The sequence below is a fragment of the Durio zibethinus genome, chromosome 9 (assembly GCF_047325235.1).
Source record: "Durio zibethinus cultivar Kanyao isolate XHJ-2024 chromosome 9, ASM4732523v1, whole genome shotgun sequence".
NCBI classification, from domain to species: domain Eukaryota; kingdom Viridiplantae; phylum Streptophyta; class Magnoliopsida; order Malvales; family Malvaceae; genus Durio; species Durio zibethinus.
This window is the reverse complement of record NC_143170.1, coordinates 5,814,134-5,835,716: the sequence shown is the minus strand read 5'-3', so window position 1 is coordinate 5,835,716 and position 21,583 is coordinate 5,814,134. Positions and strand designations below refer to the sequence as shown.

Here is a 21,583-nt window from a genome sequence, read left to right as displayed (position 1 = left end):
GATGAGAATTGAGAATTTGAGATGGTGATTCAAGGTTGCTGGGCCAAAGAAAAGCCAGACTTGCTGGGTAAATTTTATATGGGTCTTTACAATGACAACTGGTCGCCCATCAACAATCAATTTGTCATTAAAAAAAAGTTTTTTCTGGACCCAGACCACTGGCATTTAAGACAGTTGGGCCAACAACTACTATGGGTCATTACTCATAGTAATTAGTAAATAGAAAGTGAAGTAAGTTGGCAAAAATCAAACAATTCTAAAATATTTTTAAGCTTTCTTTGGTAGGATAGATAAAAAAATGTAAAGATTAAAAATTAAAAGAGAAAAAATAAAAAGTTGAAAAATATATATTTTTATTGGTGTGTTAGATTGGAAGGTTGAAATTTTGAAAAAAAAAAATTTTATTTCCATTCATTACTTGATAAAGTCAAAAAATAAAAAGAAAAAAATATAAATTTATATAAATTTATTATTACAACCTTTATTAAATTACGATAAATTTTTTTTTTTTAAATTTATATATGATAGACAACCTTATAAATATACAATTTTACTCAAATCACTCATTTTCTTTCTTCTTATCTCCAAATAAAATTTTTTTGTATTTCATAAATAAATAAATAAATAATATTTTTTCATTTTTTATTCTCTCACTTTTTTTTCTTATCAAACCTGTCCAAATTTTATTTTTAATTTTTCATTCTTCCCTATTCATCCTTCACCAAGCATTTAATGTCTTGTCACTTTACCGTAAATTTAATTAAGACGAAGACCATTAACCTTAGGACAACAAAATACGAAATCCACTACTGTCATTAGATATTCCAGGATCTAAAAGACCATTAGAACTCAACGCTGTCTATAAGAAATTGGTCAGAAATATTTGCCAAAACATTACCAAAGGTTGCAAAGATTTCCAATAATTTCAGGACTAATGTAAATCTATTGTTCCATTTGTTATAATAGGATGAATTTCTAGAGCAAACATAAATCATAAATTAAGGTGGAAAAGAAACACGAAAGAGAGACTTTAAGAAGAATAATTGGTAAAAATAAGTAGTAAGATTAGACAGGCATATACGTACAAAACATCATTTAATAATAGGGATATACACAGAATTGTGTAGGTAAGGAAAAGATATACTCTGTAAACTGGGATTACCTGCTTCACTATCATTTGTAACAGGAATATGCCTCAACAACGATACCAGCAAGAGCGCTCAACATTTTGACAACAGCTCCTACTAAGACAGTATCTAAAAAAGGGACCAATTCTTTGCTAACATACTCAGCGAAAATCTTGAAACTCCTGTGGAGAGAAACTGAAAGACAGCAAAGTTTCTTCAAATTTGAAAAACAGCACGGCCTCCCATGTTTAAAAAACTTCTAACCAAATTTTTTGTCTTCATCTTAACCCCGGGCCAAAAACACGTCTAAGTGGCTCAAATGATCATAGGATGAAGCCCCTTCCAGTTGAGAATTCTTTCTCACATTTCTGAGGCCGTTGATATGATCTTGTCTCTCTGGATGTTCTGTAAAAGCAACCTTATGCAGATGCAGCATTGCTATCATGCTAACCGCGAATAAAGCTGCATTGGTTAGTATCCCACCCATATGATCAAATTTCATGGATTTCTTTGCAAAGTTGAAGCTAGAAACAAGAACTTGGATTAGCATTTTAGAGCAATTCCCTTCATGTGACACAGGATTTTCTCCAGTTGGACTAACTGGTGTACCATAAAGGTTTTCAGGTGAAACAAAATGGCTAGCATCATGTACATCTCCCACAAAAGCTAGAGCTTCATCAATTACTTTGTATTTCTTCCCATGGTGCTCAGCCAATCTCAACGCAAGAATTATCCTGCTTTGTTCTAATCGTGCAATGGCAGCATCTCTCTCAGCCCGCTGCTGTATATGTACCGTCTGTAAAAAGATATATATATTTATATAAGAGATCCATGTGCCATGCTAATTATTTATATCCAAAAAATTGTCACAAAATAAAATGTAAAAGCAAACAGGAAAGATCAGAAACAAAGAAGTAAATAAAAAATGAACACCACAGCACCTTAAAGAAACCAATGAATCTGAACCTGGTGTTTTTTCGCTAGGGGTTTTGAAGCAAGGTATTAGGATTCAAGTATTCAACCCATTCATTGGTGCAAACACAGTGCTTTTCTTACATTTCCTAGCATTAAATCTCATACCCAATTCCTTCTCTTACATATTTTTTGCTGTTATAATACCTTCAATGAAGTTCATACAATGCTTCTGCAAGCCAATGCGGTCACTAGGCATGGCATAAAGCCATCTCAACCAAGTTTTGTGCATCTTGCGATGCCACTCCATAATCCTAATATATCTCCTCACCATCTCACCATTCGCTATAGAATACAGGATCCACAACTAAATCAACTTCATTTCAGATAAAGCTCATTTCTGAACAAGCTATATCACACATATCATAGAGTTTTTGCTTGGTAGGAAGGATGGAAAGGGGTAAGGATAGAAAATTTGTTAATTCAATGATTAGGTTTCATAACCACCTTCTTACATTGTAACTTACCCATTGGATTAACAAATTTTTCATCCTTACCACTTTCCATCATTCCTAGCAAAACCAAAAATCCTAATATCTCTTCATCATCTCACCATCTTCTCAGACTCCAGAATCCACAAAAGCAAAGCAACTTCATTTCAGATAAAGCTCATTTCTATACAAGCTATATCACACATTATAAGCTCCCTCATGTTGTAGCAAAGCTTGAAGGTGCAACTATAGAACAACTGCCTAGATGATTCATTTTTCGCTTTGTTCCTTTGAAATCCATGCGACTTAACAATCACATCTATACCATCTTATCAAATAGTAGGTTCTCAGTTCCCTATATAAAGATAACAACTTGATTTTCGCTGCTCATTTTTCAACAATCCATTCTGTATATTATATCTTGGAAAATAAGATTCTCCAATTAACAAACACATCCATAATGCAATAACTAGATAATTTAAAACAACCTAAGAATCGAATTTTTTTCCGGAATTCCCTTCAATTCTCAACAACCAAACAAAACTTTAAAACTTACAAAACTAGAAACACACTTTAGAAATTCACTTCACACTAAAAGAAATAGAGCTCCTTTCATTTAGTTATATTGAGCCATTTTCATAATCACTCGTATATTGATTTTACTTTAGAATTAAAGGAAAAAAACAAGCCATAAGCAACCAAAACCAGTCAAAAACCGCAATCGAAAGGAAAGGAGGAGTTAAACTGACGTGGAAAAACTCGAGCTGGTCCTCGAGATTCTCCAGCGCGGTTCTGATAGCATTAAGACTCTTGGCCTCTTGAATTGCGGAGACACCATCGTCGATTCGAAAGTCCTTGACGAACACAAAGCCTGACCTGTTATCGTCGCCGACGACGCTGTTGTCAAGCTTCTTGTTGTCGGATTTTCTGAGGGCTTTGATGGAGTTAAGGAAGTGAGCTCGCGAAATTGAGTGAATGGCGTCGCTGAGCTTGTCGTGTAAGTCCCAGATTTTCTCTAGAACCGCCTCGATTTCCTCGATCTCCATATCCCATTTCATTTCTGAGGCGAAGGTAAAGCAAAAGGGAATTTTGGCCTTTATGGGAGGAAATGTTAAATTTGTTTTTTTTCCCTTGGTCAAATTATGGAAATGGGTTATTTTATTCAAAAATTAAAATGGAGTGAAATCTTCTTATTTATTTAAATACAAAAACATAACTGATCAGAGTTATTGAGGTTAAATACAAAAGCATAACTGATCACGTTCTATTTATAGAATTAAATTAAGTTTTCTAAAAAGCATCTTAATTAAATGAAAATTTTTAAATGAAATTTGTATTAAAATGGTTAAATAAAATTAAAAATAAAAATTCAAATCATACATTAAAAAAATTTTATTACATAGATAAATGTATAAATTTAAAACTATCTATATATTTTTATTTAAAATTTTTACCATTAATAAATATAGATCAAAAATTGAAAGTAAATAATATTTTTAATAATTATTTGTACACGTTATTAATTTTTATATCATTTTATTAATTTATAAATTTCACAATAAATGTTAAAAACCAAGGTTCAATTTTTTTTAATTTCAAAAACAAATTTTTTTAAAAAATAAAAAGCAAAATTAACTTTCCATTTTTTCCTAATCAGAAAAGAACTTTGACGTTTTTACTGATGCTACATCAGGGTTTACCATTCTGATTTTTACCGCTATGACGTTAGGTTTTTACCACTCGCCGTTTTGAGCGCCTGACTCACCCGGGAGTCGCGCTTCGTTTCAAGCGCGGAATAGAAAGCACTACAACACCCAACAGCAAACCTGCTTTCATCAACAAAAATATAAGGTCCTGTTTGTCTCTCGCTTTTATTCTGGTAAGCATTTTTGGCTCCATTTTTAGCTTTTTATATTTCCTTCTTCCCCAAGGAACTTGGAAAATCGCTTCGATTTCCTTCTTTCCCTCAAAAAGTCAATGAAAATGTCCTTATAGTTGATTGTCTCGGAATCAATCCGTCGTTGATTTTGTTTTCACACTTTATTTTTTATCGATTTTCTAGAGAGAAGAGGAAAGAAACAAAGATGGCGGAAACAGAGCGACTAACACAGAATCCATGGATGAGTTCAGAGCAATCTTCAAGATTTGAAATCGACAGTCATGCTTTGTCGATCGCGGAACCAATGATAATCGATAGAGATGGGAGCGAATTAGGTGCTCCTCTGGATCAGCACAATGACAATCCGTTCGATTCGAATCTAGGGATTGGAGAGCGAGCTTTCTCTGCCGCTGGTGGCGCCTTTTTATCCACCATCATTGCTAATCCTCTCGATGTTGTCAAAGTAATGATATTTAACACAGTTCCTTTTTGTTAATGATTATTTTACATGTTGGTTGCCGGATTGTTTGGTGTTTGAATTTTCGTTATATCGCTTGCTCCTTGCTGTTTAAATGTGCTTTGAAAACATTGCTATGTTTTCTATTGTAATTAACAGACAAATTTGCAAGCTCAGGCTGCGGGAGTACCTTTACTCGCATCCGCTAAGTAATCTTATTGGTCGAATGGCATATTTTGGACCAAACACGGTACGAGTGCAATGCTATTCCCTCGCTTTTGATTTTTTCAGAAAGGAACTTTAATGTCCTGTGTTTTAATGTCTGGTTTGTGGTGATAGACTAGTGCTTACTTTTGCCTTCCTTGAATGTTTTGGGTTAGATGCTTGCTGATTTAAGATGTTCACCATCATGCACACGAGCTGGGGTTCATGGTACAGTAGCAATCCGTCCTCCTGATTGTTTTAAGTACAAAGGAACATTAGATGTCTTCAACAAGATAATACGCCAGGTTGGTGTTGCAATGCAGTCATCTTGTAGCTTGTAGATACTATTGTCTATTGTTGTAATAACCTAAAGTAGCAGTGCTTTATCTTTGCAATGGATGTCACTGAGTATGGTTTTTTATGTCCTTTTGTTTGTGTTTTCTACTGGTTTCAACTGCCTAACAGGAAATGTTCGGCAGGAGGGATTTTCTAGGTTGTGGCGAGGGACTAATGCAGGTCTGGCTTTGGCTGTACCAATGGTGAGTTCCTCTTTTGATTTGTGATCCTTTTAGCAGTCAGAGAAAGTACTTTTGGATATAGACATGTTGTACTAAACAATAATAAAGCTTTTCTGACAGTCACTCACATTGCTATACAGGTGGGAATCTATTTACCTTGCCATGACATATTCCGCAACTGGATGGAGGGGCTCGCTGCACAATATATGCCAGGTGCAACACCAATGTTGGTTGCTGACTCTTTGGCATGGTCATTAGCTTGTGCGTCTTGCTACCCTATTGAACTTGCTAGAACACGCATGCAGGTAATTTTGATATTAATCCATTAGGATAGAAGAAATATGGTGATGGCTGCAGATTTGTAACTATGTCGTGAAAAATGTTAAATATGGTTGACAAATTAATAATTAATCTGAAAGAATAGCCAAAAGATAATACAAATCAAATGATAACCACAATCAAAATAGAGAATATTATTGCAGAAAATTTTTCTAACATAAACCAGAAGAAGTTAAAATGAAATCTTCTCCATTCCTCCAACCAGAAAACTTTTTACTGCGTCGGTAAATGTGACTGATTAAGGCAACCTGATGGCAAATTAGTGAATAAGATGAGTGAGCACCAAAGCCACAAACATTAGAACATGTGCTATTCCTTGGTCAATTGCGATGCCCGCAAGCAAATAGGAATGCAAAATCAATGTTAATAATCATCAATATTTTTATATATATGAGCCCTTTTCAGAAAGTATCTTCTTTGGTTTAGATTTGGATAATGAATTTAAGGAAACCCAAAAAAAAAAAAATGATATGCTAGAAATTATGTTTATGTGTAGTTTTTCTAGAAAGGTTTTTTTCTTTGTTGTGCCGTTTAATTCTAAGTTTCAGGAATAATTGCTTTTATGGATACATAATGTTTTGCTTTTATCTTCGATGAAGAACTAACATAGAGATGATTTGAAAAATCAGTTGATCTGTCTAATGATTTACTATGCAATTACACAGATGAGAAGGGTTTATACTAGCATGATATGTGTTTTTGTCAATTACATATGTATGCAACACTAGAAGATACCAGATTAGTACCTAGTAGAAGCATTCCCCGGCTTTTGAGTTCAGATATCTTTGAATTACTTTCTTGCAGGGAAACCTAAATAAGGATCCTCTTTGCTGTTGTAGATCTCAAACAGTTGCTCAGAATAGTTGGTTGCCAAATTTCTGCACTGCTCAACTGCATTAGAGCCATATGCTTGCAACTCCTTCACAGATTTCTTCAGATCACCTTGTGGGTCACCTTCGGTTAGAAACTCTGCCAAAGGAGAGCCCCTGTAACACGCAACAGAAATTCCAGCAAATACAAATCAGCAGCAGCAAAGTACACCTAATTTGAAACTCTATACAACATGGGGACCTATTGCCTCAGCCATGGTGAATGTGAATGCTATAAGCAGAGATTTTTACTTATTTTATTTTGGTTTTACATCATCTTACCAATTTGCTTAGGATAGAACAGGAACAAAAACTCAATGAAAGAGAAAACCCTACAAGAAATAGTCAAACAACTAAAGGAAAAAAAGAATGCATCTTATATAATTAAAATAACAAAACTTAAAGCATTATGCAACAACATCCTGAAGTGAACATGCAAATGACAGTGGTCCAATTATACCTCAACTAAGAAGTGAACATTTCAAACCCCTGTCAACAGATAAAAAATTATTAATGACCATAAGCATTCAAATCCACACCTGTTAGCATCAAATTTACTAAAACTTTGCCTTGCAAAGCTTCTTCCCCGATGTTTGCTGCCAGTAGAGAGCACGGTTCCAGATCCTTGCCAAAGTAAGCAAGCAGATCTTCCTCAAACTTTCAATCCTATTTATGATCTTTGATCCTTTTAAGTTGAGAGAGAATCACATCAAATTCCACTTCATAATCTGAAACATCTTTGGATTCACTACATGCATTGCTGCCATTTGAAACATGTTCTTGCCCACTATCAGCATTATTGCAATCAGAACCATCTTGTGACTCACCATATTCATTCTCACCATCATCAATCAAAGTCATTAACAATAAAACCATTCAGACCATCAATCTCACTGTCTGAACCAATCTCTTCTGAATTGTCATCTTTAACATCCTCAATTGTAGGGATTCCCTTGCGCATTTACTTTCGCTGGTCTTCTTTGAAGAGGAATTTTGGACTTCTCCTTCAGATTGTATAAGTGATACTAATCTCCGCTTTGGAGGAGTTAAAGTACCTCTGACATTGTCAATCCCAGGGGTTGTAGCAGCCACCAGGCAACCTTTGGATTTGATGCTTGTTTGATCAGGAACCACTTCCTCACACTGCAACCTCCCGAGTTTACCAATCGGAACATTATCATCATCATAACTCTCTGCGTCACTAGTAACAATATTAGAGGCACGTTTTCTTTTCAGTACTGAAATAAATGGAACATCATCTGCACAACTACCCACTTTTTGCTCTCGGTTCTGATCACCAGTCCTGGTTTCATTTTCACTACCCACAGTTCCTTCTAATTCATTCTTGGCTGAAATGTTACCATCCACATTTTCCTCCTTACTCATAGAAGTATTTGGTTGTGGGCCAAATCAGGTTCATCATCACTATCATGAATATTAATTATGCTGACTGAAGCAGGTTTAGCACCAGCTAGAGTGGATGGAGCCATCGGTTTACTAGGGCTTCTTTCCTCTTTAAATGCCAAATGCCTTTTAGGTCGTTTACTAATCTGCACTCTGTATTCTCCCTCATCAGAAGCGAGATGCTTGTAAGGTGTGTCACTAAAAGGAGTCCCTACCACAAAATCAAACACACACATAGTGCTTCCTAAATATTGGAAACAAAATATCACTATGATACACATAGAATCTAGCCTTTTCAAAGTAAATTCTTAGAATCTAATCCCTCAAAGTGCAAATAAGTCTCCTATTCTAAAGAATGATGATGTCAATGTGTGTACAGATTTAATAGATATAAACAGGCGAATCCATTCTATTTGTTGATGATTGAAATGTGCTTGGGCCTCCTAATGCTAGCATGACTTGGAAGAGAAAATATAAAACATAGAATAGGAAGAAAAGAATCATCATTACCTGCTGCTTGTAGATTTCCGGTATCTTTTCCCGGCGAAATCAGAATAGATCCAGAATCCACGAAACTCACTGCTTTGTCTATGGCCGGCATGTCATTTAAAGTGGTTCTAACTCGTGATCCATCTTTTGGTTTAACTGCTCCACTTGTTCACACAAGCTACGGCATAACAAATTGCATCAGATGTCTTCCCATCAAATGGCTGTTCTGCACTTCTCAAAACCAAGCTCTTTTGCAGCTGCAACGTCAATGATTCCAGTTCTTTGAACTTTTGCTTCCAACCCTCAGAATCATTTTCAGCCTTACACTTCTGATATTCCAAAATCCTCTTCTCAGTCATCAGCTGAAAAACTTTGTCTTCCTCATCATTCGCCTCAGTCAAATCCACAACTCCCTCCATCACCTCTTTTCCTCCATAACCAACTACCTCTTCATAATCACTATGACTAATCAGATCACCAACTTCATAATTCCGACTCTCTAAAACCTTAATTTCTTCCTCAAGTGCCAGCTTTTCCACTTCTGACACCCTAAATTTAGTCTCAAGTACTTCATACTCGCTCTTCCACTTTCGAATTCCAGCTCCTTACATCTTACTTTGGATTTCTTGCTCCTCTCTTCCAATTCACTACATCTACAATTTACCACCTCTGTGTCATAAAAAAGCTCACTTTTTTTTAAAACTTTTTCCTCCACTTCCTTCATCTTGATCATCAATCTCAACTACCTAAACCCAAAGACAACTACTTTTCAAATCTTTTCAACAATTAGCAGTCAGTAGAGCATAAATCCTGGATACGTTCACGAAAATTTTCCCGACAAACCACTTTGGGTTGAAAGAATCAGTCTTAAAAGTCATTTAAATTTCTTTTCTTGAGAAAAGAAATAGTAATATTAAACGACAAGAAAAAGCCTAACATTTTTCCATTTATTGGGTTTGTCGGAAAGCTAAAATTCCCATCCTTTTAATATTTTGAACCAAAAACACTAATGTTCGAATTCTTGCCTATAATTTCTTTTTTTTTCTTTTTTTGGTGGAACTCAGAGCTTAAAACCAAACTTAAGTAAACATTTGTTTTTTACTTGTAATTTTCTTTTGCTCTAATTTCTTGGGAACCAAACAGATAGAGATTACGATTTAAGAAAGAATAAGCCGGAAGTAAGAATAATAATGGCACAACTTACAATAAAAGGTTTTTTTTTTTTTCCAAACATCGGGAATTCTTTGGCTCCCAAGATTACAGAGTTTGTTTTTTTTTTGACAATTTTCAAGTTACTAGGAATTAGGGGAAGAGTACCAGATACAAGTCCAAGATGGGACAGAAAGTGGCTACGGCAATTAATTACGTAAGAAGCCAGTCTAAAACGACGCGTTTTGCCTTGTGTAAACAGTAACCACTCACCGTTCATCTCGAATGACTCGAGCTAATCTGCAAGTTAATCTGCAGCAATCTTTCCCGGGAAGCAAACGGAAAAAAGGAAAAAAGAAATGAAAATCCTAAAGCTTATCAGCCAATACTCCACTCTCACTCACAGAAGACCCTTGAAAAAGTTTCAGTTGGAATCCAAACAATGGTTCTCCACATACAGAGAGGAACCGGAGCTCACGGATCTCATCCAATACATCGATTCTCTCAAAAACTACGAGAAGTTGGGCGTCCCTAAAGACTCCGGTACCGACTCCGATGATGGGTTCGATTTGCGCCGGATGCGACGCCTAATGGACCGCCTTGGTAATCCGCAGTCTAACTTCAAGGCCCGTCCTCTACTTCTCTTCCTTTTCCTTTTCCTTTTCTAAATTGTTTTTTTTTCTTCCATTTTTTTCCATTTCTGATTTTTTTTTTTAATTATAGAGTGTTCACATTGCTGGGACAAAGGGGAAAGGATCCACAGCAGCTTATCTATCCAACATTTTACGGTCGGAAGGCTATTCTGTTGGTTGTTATACTAGGTAGGTGAAAACAAAAAAAAAAAAATTACATTTTTTATTTGCCTTTTCACATTTGGTTGTCATTTTTGGAGATTGTAATTATATATATAATATATATTTGTTAGAGCAGTCCACATATACTGAGTATAAGGGAACGTATGTCAGTTGGAAGAGTGGGGAAGCCGGTGTCTTCCAAGACATTGAATTGCCTTTTCCATAGGATTAAGCAAAGTCTTGATGACGCTATTTTGCTTGAACATGGGTGTCTTACTCACTTTGAGGTAGGTATTAATTTTCCTTATATGAGTTTGTTTTTTTCTTTTGATGTCATTTTAGTGGATAAGCTACATTGCTTGACTTATTTTCAGGTTCTTACTGCTGTGGCATTCACTTTATTTGCTCAAGAGAATGTTGACATTGCAATCATAGAGGTCATTTGATTTCTTCAAATCTTCTTTTTGTGTGTGTGCATGCGCATGCAAGTTTGCTTGCACATTAGACTTACCGTTCCTTTTTTCTTTCTTTATTAAATTGTAATATGACAGGCTGGGTTAGGTGGTGCTAGGGATGCTACCAACATTGTTTCTAGTTCTGAACTTGCAGCATCCATCATCACAACAATAGGCGAGGAGCATTTAGCTGCTCTTGGGGGTTCTTTGGAAAGTATTGCAATGGCAAAGGCTGGAATCATTAAATATGGTTGTCCAGTTAGGTGATTTTCCCTGCACAAGTTGTTTTATTCTGTGTGTGCTTTGAGCTGATTGGATTCAATCATTGTGGTTGTCATTTAGTACCTTTTTTTACTCGGAATGGCATGGATTCAAATAACAATTATCCTTAGTATATGATGTTCTTTTTCTTCTTAAGAGTATGTATGTGCTTCTGTTATGCTGTATTTTATCTAATGAGGTCATAAAGACTTTTGTGCACATTGTATTAGTGCAGCTGCTTGAGATATGTGCTTTACTGAAACCACCTTGATATATATGACTCATTTAGACCAACAAAATGTCTCTTGATAAGTTGATTTGCAGGCTGTTTATATGCCAGTGATGATAACTTTTGCACACAATTATCCAACCTTTTCATCAAGTGTGTCATATTCTCTGGTTTTCTTAAATAATTATTGGCATACATTTATGCATCTTTACTATTCAAATTGGTTATGAGATATAACACCTGTTTAATGGTTCAAATTTTCAGTTGATTTTAGGTGGGCCTTTTCTTCCACACATTGATTGCATTCTTCGTGATAGAGCATCACTAATGTCTTCACGTATAATATCAGCATCTGATGCTGGAATTAGAATAGCCATAAAAGGAATCAGTGCATTCAAGGGTCGACCTTCACAAACTTGTGACTTGATTATACAACTTGACCATGACTTTCAGCTGGTATGTTCTTCCAAGCATTACGTTGGGAATAACTTGCAGTGTTTTGTACTTAATTCCATCAATAAAGACCCTCTTTAGTTAAGTATAATTGTGTATGCCTTGACTTGGTTTTTAATGAAAATAAGAGATCTTGCTTAGTTCTTTTTAATTTTGAAGAACTGTGATGAACTTATTATTGTTTAATCTACACAGTCCATTGAGTTATGTGATCTAAACCTGTCCATGCTTGGAACTCATCAACTTCAAAATGCAGTGACCGCAACATGCACAGCGCTTTGCCTTCGGAATCAAGGTGGGTGCTTAGTCTTTGTTATTTCTGGTTGCTGGATTTCTATTCAGCATCATTGAAACTCATCAATAGGATGGCAAGCTAAACTTTAGGTAATGGTGAAGTGAATACTATATGCAAATAACAAAATAAGTGGTTAAGGTTTTGTTGAGTCCTGTTAAGTTTTTTTTTTTTTTTTTTCCCTCTCTTTTATTATTTCTCACTGTTTCTTTGGATGCTTTCATGGATACTTTAGGATGGAGAATCTCAGATGGATCTATTAGGGCTGGCTTGGAGAATACATGCTTGCAAGGAAGAAGCCAATTTCTTACATCCAAAGAAGCTGAGACATTAGGATTACCAGGATCAACAGTATTGCTCGATGGAGGTTAATACTCTTATTCTCTTTGTTAGTTATTTCTTCTCTTAGATTTGCAGAGATGCTACTTCAACTTTTTCTGGTAACTACTTATTCTTGAAAGCATTTATGAATTCCAAGATATATTCTTCATTGTGTTTTCATTTGACCATGGAGTGCTTTTTCCCTTCTTATTTTTATTTCTGCATAACTATTTCTTTGTTCCCATTGCATAATTGCCACTTCTATAAAATTAGTTCTGACTGCACACTTCTGTTTTTAGCCCACACAAAGGAATCTGCTAAAGCTTTATTGGAAACAATACAAATGACATTTCCGGATTCACGATTGGCTATTGTGGTTGCAATGGCTAGTGATAAAGACCACTTAGCTTTTGCTAAAGAGTTTCTTTCAGGTATAGACCAACTTATGTTTGTTCTATGATGTGTTTTGTTAATCTTATCATTGCTGAAGTGTATAATAGTGGACAACACCAGAATGTGGAGATAACTTGGGACTGGGGTGTCATCCGTACACAATAAACCTTTCTCCTAGGGTTGTACCTTGAGAAATGTCATTTTTCAGTTTTTCATTGCTTTAATATGTTTGGTAGTTAACAGGAGGCAACATGTATTTCTTGGATGGATTTAACTGCAACCTTACCGTATTCTCTCTCAGGTAGACAATTAGAGGCTGTCTTCCTAACAGAAGCTGACATTGCTGGTGGCACATCTCGAACCACTTCAGCGACTGTTTTAAGAGACCGTTGGATGCAAGCTTCCAGAGAATTGGGCATCAAAATTCTTCATGATAGAATGGCAGAATGTAGAGAATTGTTTGAGGACAAATTTATTTGCTCAACAAGGGACTCAGAACGTGAAATCATAGTGGCCGCCGAGTATTCACTATCAGATTCACTAAGGTTTGCTAATCAAATTCTTAGAGAAAGAACACAGAATGGGCCAGGTATTCTTGTGGTCACAGGATCTCTGCATATTGTTTCACTTCTATTAACTTCTCTTAACATGTAATGTTGTTTTTGTCACGATGAACTCAGTAGTCACATTGTGCTATCTCATGCATGTCAGAATCAGAGATTTGTTTGTGATTCACTTGCCAAGTAATTTTTTGAAAAAGAGTTTCATGCCATGATGAACTTTTCTGCCATACTCCCCTAAATTTGGTGTACAACGAACAATGCAAATTTGACCCATGATGTTACAGGTTTAGACATCATTATCAGAGCCCAATAGTATTCGACAGGCCTGAGCCTAACCATGTCAGGTAAGAGTCTGGACGTTGAAATTTTGCTGGAACTAATTGTTGGGTTTAGCCTAAGCGAAATAGATGCAATCGTCTAGCCTAAATAGGCCCCGCTGAAACCCTTATAATTATATCATTTTAAGATAAGAATTTTTTACTGAAAGCTAAAAAACAACTTGAGAAGAGATTAAATCTGTTGGATTAGGTAATCAGAATAGCGATCAATAAATTTGAAATTCAAATTTCAGTAATTTATATTTTTATCTTTAAAACTGAAAGTCATATCAACAACAATGAGCATTTTAAGCAAGGAAATAAAACAAATCCTGTTACTTAAACGGCTGTTCAAGTAAACATAACAAAACAAAAGCACTAGCTAAGGCCCCATGTGTTCCAGACATTCCTGCAGCAAATGGAGTGGTCCTTAAAAACTCTCAAACCAATTTCCCATTTCCCCTGCTAATAATACTCCTTTATGATCGATATCACGAGTCACCATCACCCCTGCATGAAACCTAATTCTAAATTTGTTTTTTTTCTTTTTAATGTTTTTTGTTTGCGAGTTGGGATTGTGGGTGGTGACAGGCCAACAGGGCGCGCCAACCATGGGCATTGAAAGCTGTCTTTTGAGCCATCTCAATCCCATATTTACCAAATCTCCCTGAAAGCTCTTGAAGCTAAAGAAACATGTCAATACAAAATTTTTGGAAACAAATTTGTTTTCTTTGCCCCACTTCTTAAAATCACCTTGCAAACTTATTCAAAATAAATTATGATCATAGTCCCTACATTCTAATGAAATTTAAAATTTAATCTTTCTACTATAATTTATAAAAATATAATCTTTATATTATTTTGATTTGATAATTTTAGTCTATCACTCATTCCATCAAATTTTTATCATTAAAAATGTTAATGTGATCATTGACTTGATAATGTAAACGTTAACTTTGCTGATATGATATTAATTTTATTGACGTGATAATATGGATTAATTAAATAAGTTATTAAATTATGCAAATGGTTTTTATACTCACATGAAATTTAAATTTTAGTCTCTCTAGTATAATTTATAAAAATTTGACCCTTGTACAAGTTGAATTTGATAATATTGATCTAATTACTAATGGGATCAATTACCATTCATTAATTTTATTGATGTAACCATTTTTAAAAAAATCTGAATATTAAAAAGTCTTATAAAGTTCAAAAAAATATATAAGAAAATTTAAAAAATGATAAAAAAAAATAAAGAAAAACTGATTTTCTAGGCTTTTCAAAATTTTTAAAAACATTAAATTAAATTTTCTAATTTTTTTAATTTTTAAAAAATAATATTTCTTGAATTTTTTAGAAAAGTAATGTTTTAATTTTAAAATATTAAATTTAATACATTAAAAATATTGGTAATATTAAAAATTATAAAAATTAAAAATTATTTTTAAAAAATGAAATTTGATTTTTCATAAAAATTCTAAAATATTATTTTAAAAAATTAAAATTATATTAATATTTTAAAATAAAAAAATTGTATATAATTCAATTTTTTTTTAATTAAAGTCTGATTGCTAAAAAAATTCAAGAAATATGGTTTTCAAAAAATTACAATGTTTGAAAATAATTAAATTTAATTTTTTAAAATTCTAAAAAATCATAAAACTAATTTTTTAATTTTGTGGGTTTTTTTTTTTAACTTTTTCAAATTTAAACAAATTAAAATGTTTTTTAATTTTCAAATAATTTTTAAAAAGGATAACAATTACATCAGCAAAAATAATGGAAAGTAATTAATCGTATTAGTAATTATATCAAAACTATTAAATTTAATTTCTACAAAGACAAAATTTTTATGAATTATATTAAAATGACTAAAATTCAAAATTTGTGTGAATAAAGGAATCATTTGAGCAATTTCACAACTAATTTCAATCATATTATCATGTCAACAAAATCAATATCATGTTAATAAAGTCAATGCCACGATTATGTTATTAAGTCAATAGTTATATTAATATATTTAACGACAAAATTTTAATGAGATTAATGATTTGATTAAAATTATTAAATAAAAAAAACATGATAATTATATTTTTATAAATTATAGTAAAAAGGTTAAATTTCAAATTTCGTTAAACTATAAAAACAATTATCATAATTTGACCACAGACAAATTTTTATAGAGAAAAGGCTAAGTGGTGAACACATGCAAATTGTTATACTTATTTATTGTGTCAACAAAATCAACATCATGTTTAGCAGAGTCAATGCCACAGTTATGTCATCAAGTCAACAATTATATTAATATATTTAACAACCAAAATTTAATGAGATTAGTAATTTGATTAAAATTATTAAATAAAAAAAATATGAGAATTATATTTTTATAAATTATAATAGAAGGATTAAATTTTAAATTTCGTTAAACAATAGAAACTATTATCGTAATTTGACCAAAGACAAATTTTTATAGAGAAAAGGCTGAGAGGTGAACATATGCAAATTGTTATACCTATTTATTGTGTCAACAAAATCAACTCTCTTTACCACTAGCAAGGGTCAACATCCATAACCCTCCCTTCAGAACTAGTTCGCCTCTCATCAAAAAAAAGGCTCGCCTGACACATCTACTTTCCATCAAAATATCATTTTAAAATTAAATTTTTAATTTTTAATTTACATAAAATTATTAAATGTAATTCATATTTATTTGAGATTATTAAATATATTTTATTGATAATTACATCAATTTTTTTTAATTTTGTAGACTCATCATCAATTGTTAACTATATTAATTAAATAACCATCATTCATCTTATATATAAAATAAAAAAAAAGTCCAGATACATTAAATTTAAACATTTTCCCCATCATAACTTTCTCCATAGTCAATACACTTCACCTTCTTCTTCATTAAACCTTAGATACTTTATTAATTTGAACGTCGAAGCGCATCCAAAGAATCTACTACGTACCCCTTAACTGTGCCTTTTAACTACATATTTAAGTTTATCACCTTCAATCTCCAACCAGCTCCCGTCCAACTAAAACAATCAAAAATACCATTATCACAAATAAAAGGGCCGACCCCTGAATGTACTGTATACAAAGACAAAACCAGTGCCAAATGAGAGATATACAGTCACCAACTTGTTTTTTAGCTGCTCAATTTCATTTTATTGTTTTTTTTTCTTTTTTTTTTTTTGGTATCCTACATCCAATGTACAACGCCCTCACCATGATCTCTGAATCCGATGGGAGGTAACAATATATACTAGTACTAGTACTATTAATGTCTCAGCAATTGCCCGTTCCATTGCAGTTTGCTTTTTCAAACTTCTCTATTTGTTCAATGTCTTTATGTTTTTTCTTTCTTTTTTCTTTGAAAAGTTCCAATCAGAAATTAATATTGATATATGCCCCACATACTGTAGGTATACAAAGGTTATTTATTTCAATACTGATCAACATTAATTTGAATTTCAAACTATCCAAACTTAAATATAAAAGTTTAGATTTTTGTAAATATAATTTTAAAGTTTGGAAAATCACCCAAATCATCCATATCTTGCATAGAAGTATTTTCTACCATTATTTAGATTCATGTATAAAACTCATTAATCAGGACAGTGAACTCCTTTAAAAACGGATTCAGTAAAGTCCTGCTGCCATTTTGAGGACGCCAAAAACAGGAAATTTGGCTGCTGTTTCTTCAACTTTCAAGTTTAATTCCTGAACGAAAATGGGCACTGTGAAAGGACCCTGTATGGTTTACACTTTGTATAGTAAAAAAAAAAAATCTCATTAGGTAGGTAGACGGAGCATTTAGTTTCCCAAAGTTTTAACTATTACTATACAAGTATATATACATATATATATATATATTTATATGGTGTTCTTGCTTCATTCTTTGAGTCTGTTTACAGTGTGAGTAGGGTCCACATTCATGAAATCGACGAGGATACAGCATGGCCATCATTAAATCCACTAGATTACAGGAAAGATTTCCTTCACAATGTAAACACAGAATTGAATTAAATTGAATTTAAAGGACAGCTAAAGGAGGAGCTGACTGCCATCAAGTTTTAGCCTGGGACGGCCATAGCGGTGGGGATGGGGGACATGGAAATCTAAATAAAGATATCAAGGCCTTCTCCATTCAATCTCATCCGCACGATTCCCTTGCTATAACACCCCCCCTCCACCCTTCCCGAGATACAACATCAAGGCTGGTGGTGTCTGGTTATGTGATACAGATTACAGAGAGAGGGAGAGAGAAAAGTGCAGTAATGTGGTGCTCGTATATTTCGTGGGTGCTAGTAAATGGTGTTTCAGATTGGGAAGTAAATGAAGCTGGGGGACGCCCCCACCTTATTTATTTACTTTACTAGTGGAATTTTGTAAAGGCTTTTGGTTTCAAATTTGTCCCATATTCTCTACTTCAATTTTATACGTATGTTGGAGACTTAATTGGTATTAAAAGAGTTGATATTGCTCCATCTGTCTTAAATTATCTGAGTATTATTGATTTTCACTCAATTTAGAAAAAAATGATTTTAATATATTTAATATTAAAATTTAATAGTTTTATAAAATTAAAATTTTTAATTTTTAATATCAAAAAGTAAAAAAAATTATTAAAAAATAATATCAAAATAAGAGTTTTAGATTAAAAAAATAATTTTGAAACATCTAAAAAAAGATTAAAAAAAATGAGACAGAGTGAGTATTATATTATGCAAGTGCTTTTAATTTCTACTAATAATTAACTCTATGTATATATGTTATAGTTATGGACACTGAAGTTGATCATTGAAGCTCCAACGAAGCCAGCTAGCTAGTTTGGATTTGAACAGTATTTGGTTCTGAGTCTTCTGACCTGCCCTGGCTAAATCTCTGGCTAATTCCAACCTCAAAATGAAGAAGGGAAAAAGAGGAAGATAAACGAGGCAATAGCTCTCCTGTTTGTTTTTTATAGTTACTTTTAAAAGTGGTATTTAATAAATTTGACATTTAAATTCTTATAACTTTAATTTTTTTTCTTATTTTCAAACTATAAATCTCTTATGTTAAATTTAAATTAGGTTGATTTTTTGCTGCATGCAGAGGATGTATATATCATGCTATATATAATAATCCAAGTTAATGACTCATACATACATGGGCTACATGTTAATGATAAATATGGTACTATAAGATGTTTCAATTTGTTTATTTTTACACATGCTTGCCTTTTACCAAAGATGGAATTTGCAGGCATGTTCTATATCCCTACATGATGCTATCCGTTTACCATACATTCATGAATTATCATGTTTGTCCCTATAAGTTAGTACTGTGGAAATTATAATAGATCAAGATGCATATGGATTTCTAAAATAGCTTCATGCATGCATGTATATATTTCAATTTTCAGCATAGTTTTTGCTTATAATATTATTTAAAAAAAAAAAAAAAGAGCTTGGCAAACTTTCACGGCCAAGAAAGTTATGAACTGAGTTTTGCAAGATATATGACAATAATCAAAGGGTCTATATTCTTTTCTTTTTCTTTTTCTTTTCTGTTTGTGGAGGAATTAAAGGTCTTAAATCATGAGTTTGGCACACATTATAAATATATAGTACTCAGTGAGGGAATCAAAATATTTCAATGATGATTCCAATGATTATTTCAGAAAAAGCTTTTACAAGGTACTAAGATGTAAGAATCAAATTTAAAAAACAATTAATAAATAAAGCAGGCAACGCAAAATTTTGATTGGATTTTGCATGTCATGTGAGAGAGAAAGAACTAGGTGGTTGAGGGCGGTTGTTGAGGATGGTAAATGTGAAAATTGACGGATGATGGAAGGAGTTGGATGAATACGAAGTAATTAATTGCGATAAAACCAAAGGAGAAAAAAAAAAGTAATAGTTGTAGCTACTTAAAACTTATATGAAAAGCACTCCCATGCAACCTCGCAATTACTCTCCTGCCTCGTTTGCCTCCGATCCCTCTCTCACTCATGCTGCTCCTCTACACATTCAATCTCTTCTCAAATTTGATAGAAATTTCATATAAAAGAAATGGAAAGAATAAAAACCAATTAAACAAGAACATGGATGAACTCGATCATCGTAGGCACGGAGATACCGTGTCTGCACATTGAAAGCAAGCCAGCGCCCTTCTTTATAGTAATATGTAAACTCTTATTAGAACAGACAACTTGCAGGCTTTCTCCCCAGTACTCATCGTCATCACCTTCGTCTTTTTCTTTTTCTTCTCTCTCTCTCATGTTTATTCACACTTATGTGCACTTTGTCGTGTTTTTAATGCTGTAATAAATCTCCAGCCATCCAAGTTTTCTTCATTCTTTTTTTATTTATTAAATTTTTGTAGCCATTATATATATATATATATATATATATATTCAATGTATTATTATTCTTGTACATTAAAGTTGATTGTATAGGACGTAGTTACCTTCAATACTATCGGACTAACCATGGTTCTGGGCATCAATAGAAACTATCAGCCCGGTTTTGTAGGAATATACTTTTCTGCTTAACCATATATTGTTTCCAAAGCAAAAATTAGCTGGAAAAAAGCGAGTTGAACTTGAATGTAAACGTGTGTTTGCCCCCTATAAAATTTAAGGAATAACGTAAAGGTAAGGACAGCCACTTATTGGGGAATGACGGCCTTCACATCAAATGATCAATGCATAAAGAAGAGACTTCACAATATTATGGCAGTTTCTGTTTCTCGTTCTCATCACTGAAATATTCTCCACTTTTTGCTTTGCAGTTCTTTCCTGTTTCCCCGACCATTAACGTACGACATAAATTCTTCACTTGTTCATCAAATTTCCCACCTTGGCCAAGTCGGTGTTAAGGGGAGAGGGACAACCTATGAACTATCCCCGTCCTATTTTACCTAACTTAAATATGAAATACCAAAAGTTTTAAGTTAGAATTTATTTTGGTTAAAGTTTTTGAAATTGTTAATTAGTCACTCATCAATCATTGTTGCCATAACGAGTAAATGGATTTATAGCTAAACACAATTTAAAGAGTTGTTATCAATTTTTTTTTAAAAGTGTGATAAATCATTTAAGTGAATTTATCATTTTAAGAAAATCTTAAACTTGACTAAAAGTTCGTAAAGAATAGATTTTGATATATATTTTAGAATAAGATTCAAGAGTTCTATTATGAAAAAAGTTATAGTACCCACACGTGTCCATCCAAAGGACAATACTATTTTATTTTAAATTATCCTAAAGATTTATGGTTATAATGGTCTTAAATTTTAATATGTAAATATTAAAAATCATTTTTAATATTTTTTCATCAATATGACAGAATTCTTAAAAATACTTTATCATTTCAAAAGTATTCAAGAACTCATTTATTTTTTTTAGGAGACTTTATCGTCGGAAAAATTTAATCAATTATTTTTATCAAATTTTTTTTATCAAAAATATATCTAATTCTTCCACCATTTGAGTCAAAATTAGAAATATTTTCTTACCTAAAAATATCTTAGATAATCATCTATTTACAATTACTAAAAATTTCATCTTCAAAATTTATATTTTATTTTATAAGTTTTATTTCTAAATTTTTCATCATTAGGCCTAATTTAGAAATATTTTCCTAAATTCGATTTCTATTTATTCATCA

At 32.9% G+C, this 21,583-nt stretch overlaps 2 protein-coding genes and 2 pseudogenes across 10 annotated transcripts; 2 read left to right on the top strand and 2 right to left on the bottom strand.

The window, feature by feature from the left end:
* Nucleotides 1–1,013: 1,013 nt before the first annotated feature.
* On the bottom strand, nt 1,014–3,733 carry PDV1 (plastid division1). The gene is made up of 2 exons (XM_022918210.2): nt 3,280–3,733; nt 1,014–1,923 (listed from the first exon to the last, which is right to left on the bottom strand). The coding sequence occupies exons 1-2, from the start codon at nt 3,586–3,588 to the stop codon at nt 1,411–1,413; spliced, it is 822 nt and encodes a 273-aa protein (XP_022773945.2). The 5' UTR covers nt 3,589–3,733; the 3' UTR covers nt 1,014–1,410.
* A 579-nt stretch (nt 3,734–4,312) lies between these two features.
* On the top strand, nt 4,313–7,072 carry LOC111309408 (mitochondrial carrier protein MTM1-like; annotated as a pseudogene). Its single transcript, XR_016345101.1, has 7 exons — nt 4,313–4,409; nt 4,593–4,872; nt 5,026–5,116; nt 5,247–5,375; nt 5,550–5,609; nt 5,729–5,893; nt 6,732–7,072. The product of XR_016345101.1 is annotated as a mitochondrial carrier protein MTM1-like (transcript).
* Nucleotides 6,878–8,844, bottom strand: LOC149516754 (uncharacterized; annotated as a pseudogene). The gene is made up of 4 exons (XR_016344888.1): nt 8,711–8,844; nt 7,315–8,411; nt 7,079–7,128; nt 6,878–6,913 (listed from the first exon to the last, which is right to left on the bottom strand). The product of XR_016344888.1 is annotated as an uncharacterized LOC149516754 (transcript).
* Nucleotides 8,845–9,171: 327 nt separating this feature from the next.
* Nucleotides 9,172–13,826, top strand: GLA1 (Folylpolyglutamate synthetase family protein). Of its 7 annotated transcripts, none has more exons than XM_089765701.1 (10): nt 9,172–10,464; nt 10,562–10,659; nt 10,769–10,919; nt 11,007–11,069; nt 11,184–11,345; nt 11,842–12,033; nt 12,226–12,325; nt 12,558–12,689; nt 12,943–13,074; nt 13,342–13,826. In XM_089765701.1, exons 1-10 carry the CDS (start codon nt 10,198–10,200, stop codon nt 13,347–13,349), a joined length of 1,305 nt encoding a protein of 434 aa, XP_089621827.1. In that variant the 5' UTR covers nt 9,172–10,197; the 3' UTR covers nt 13,350–13,826. The 7 variants fall into 7 exon arrangements, with proteins under 7 accessions (XP_089621827.1, XP_022764196.2, XP_089621826.1 ...); XM_022908461.2 differs by having other exon boundaries at nt 9,180–10,464; nt 13,338–13,826; XM_089765702.1 differs by having other exon boundaries at nt 9,192–10,464; nt 10,764–10,919; nt 13,338–13,826.
* The last annotated feature ends 7,757 nt before the right edge of the window (nt 13,827–21,583 follow it).

Bases quoted from the DNA above. Each gene is read 5' to 3' on its own strand.
- GLA1 (XM_022908461.2), top strand. From the start codon at position 10,198: ATGAAAATCCTAAAGCTTATCAGCCAATACTCCACTCTCACTCACAGA. The intron at 10,465-10,561 runs GCCCGTCCTCTA...TTTTAATTATAG, and splicing joins ATCCGCAGTCTAACTTCAAG to AGTGTTCACATTGCTGGGAC. The intron at 12,326-12,557 runs GTGGGTGCTTAG...TGGATACTTTAG, and splicing joins GCTTTGCCTTCGGAATCAAG to GATGGAGAATCTCAGATGGA.
- PDV1 (XM_022918210.2), bottom strand. From the start codon at position 3,588: ATGAAATGGGATATGGAGATCGAGGAAATCGAGGCGGTTCTAGAGAAA. The intron at 1,924-3,279 runs GTCAGTTTAACT...ATCTTTTTACAG, and splicing joins ACCAGCTCGAGTTTTTCCAC to ACGGTACATATACAGCAGCG.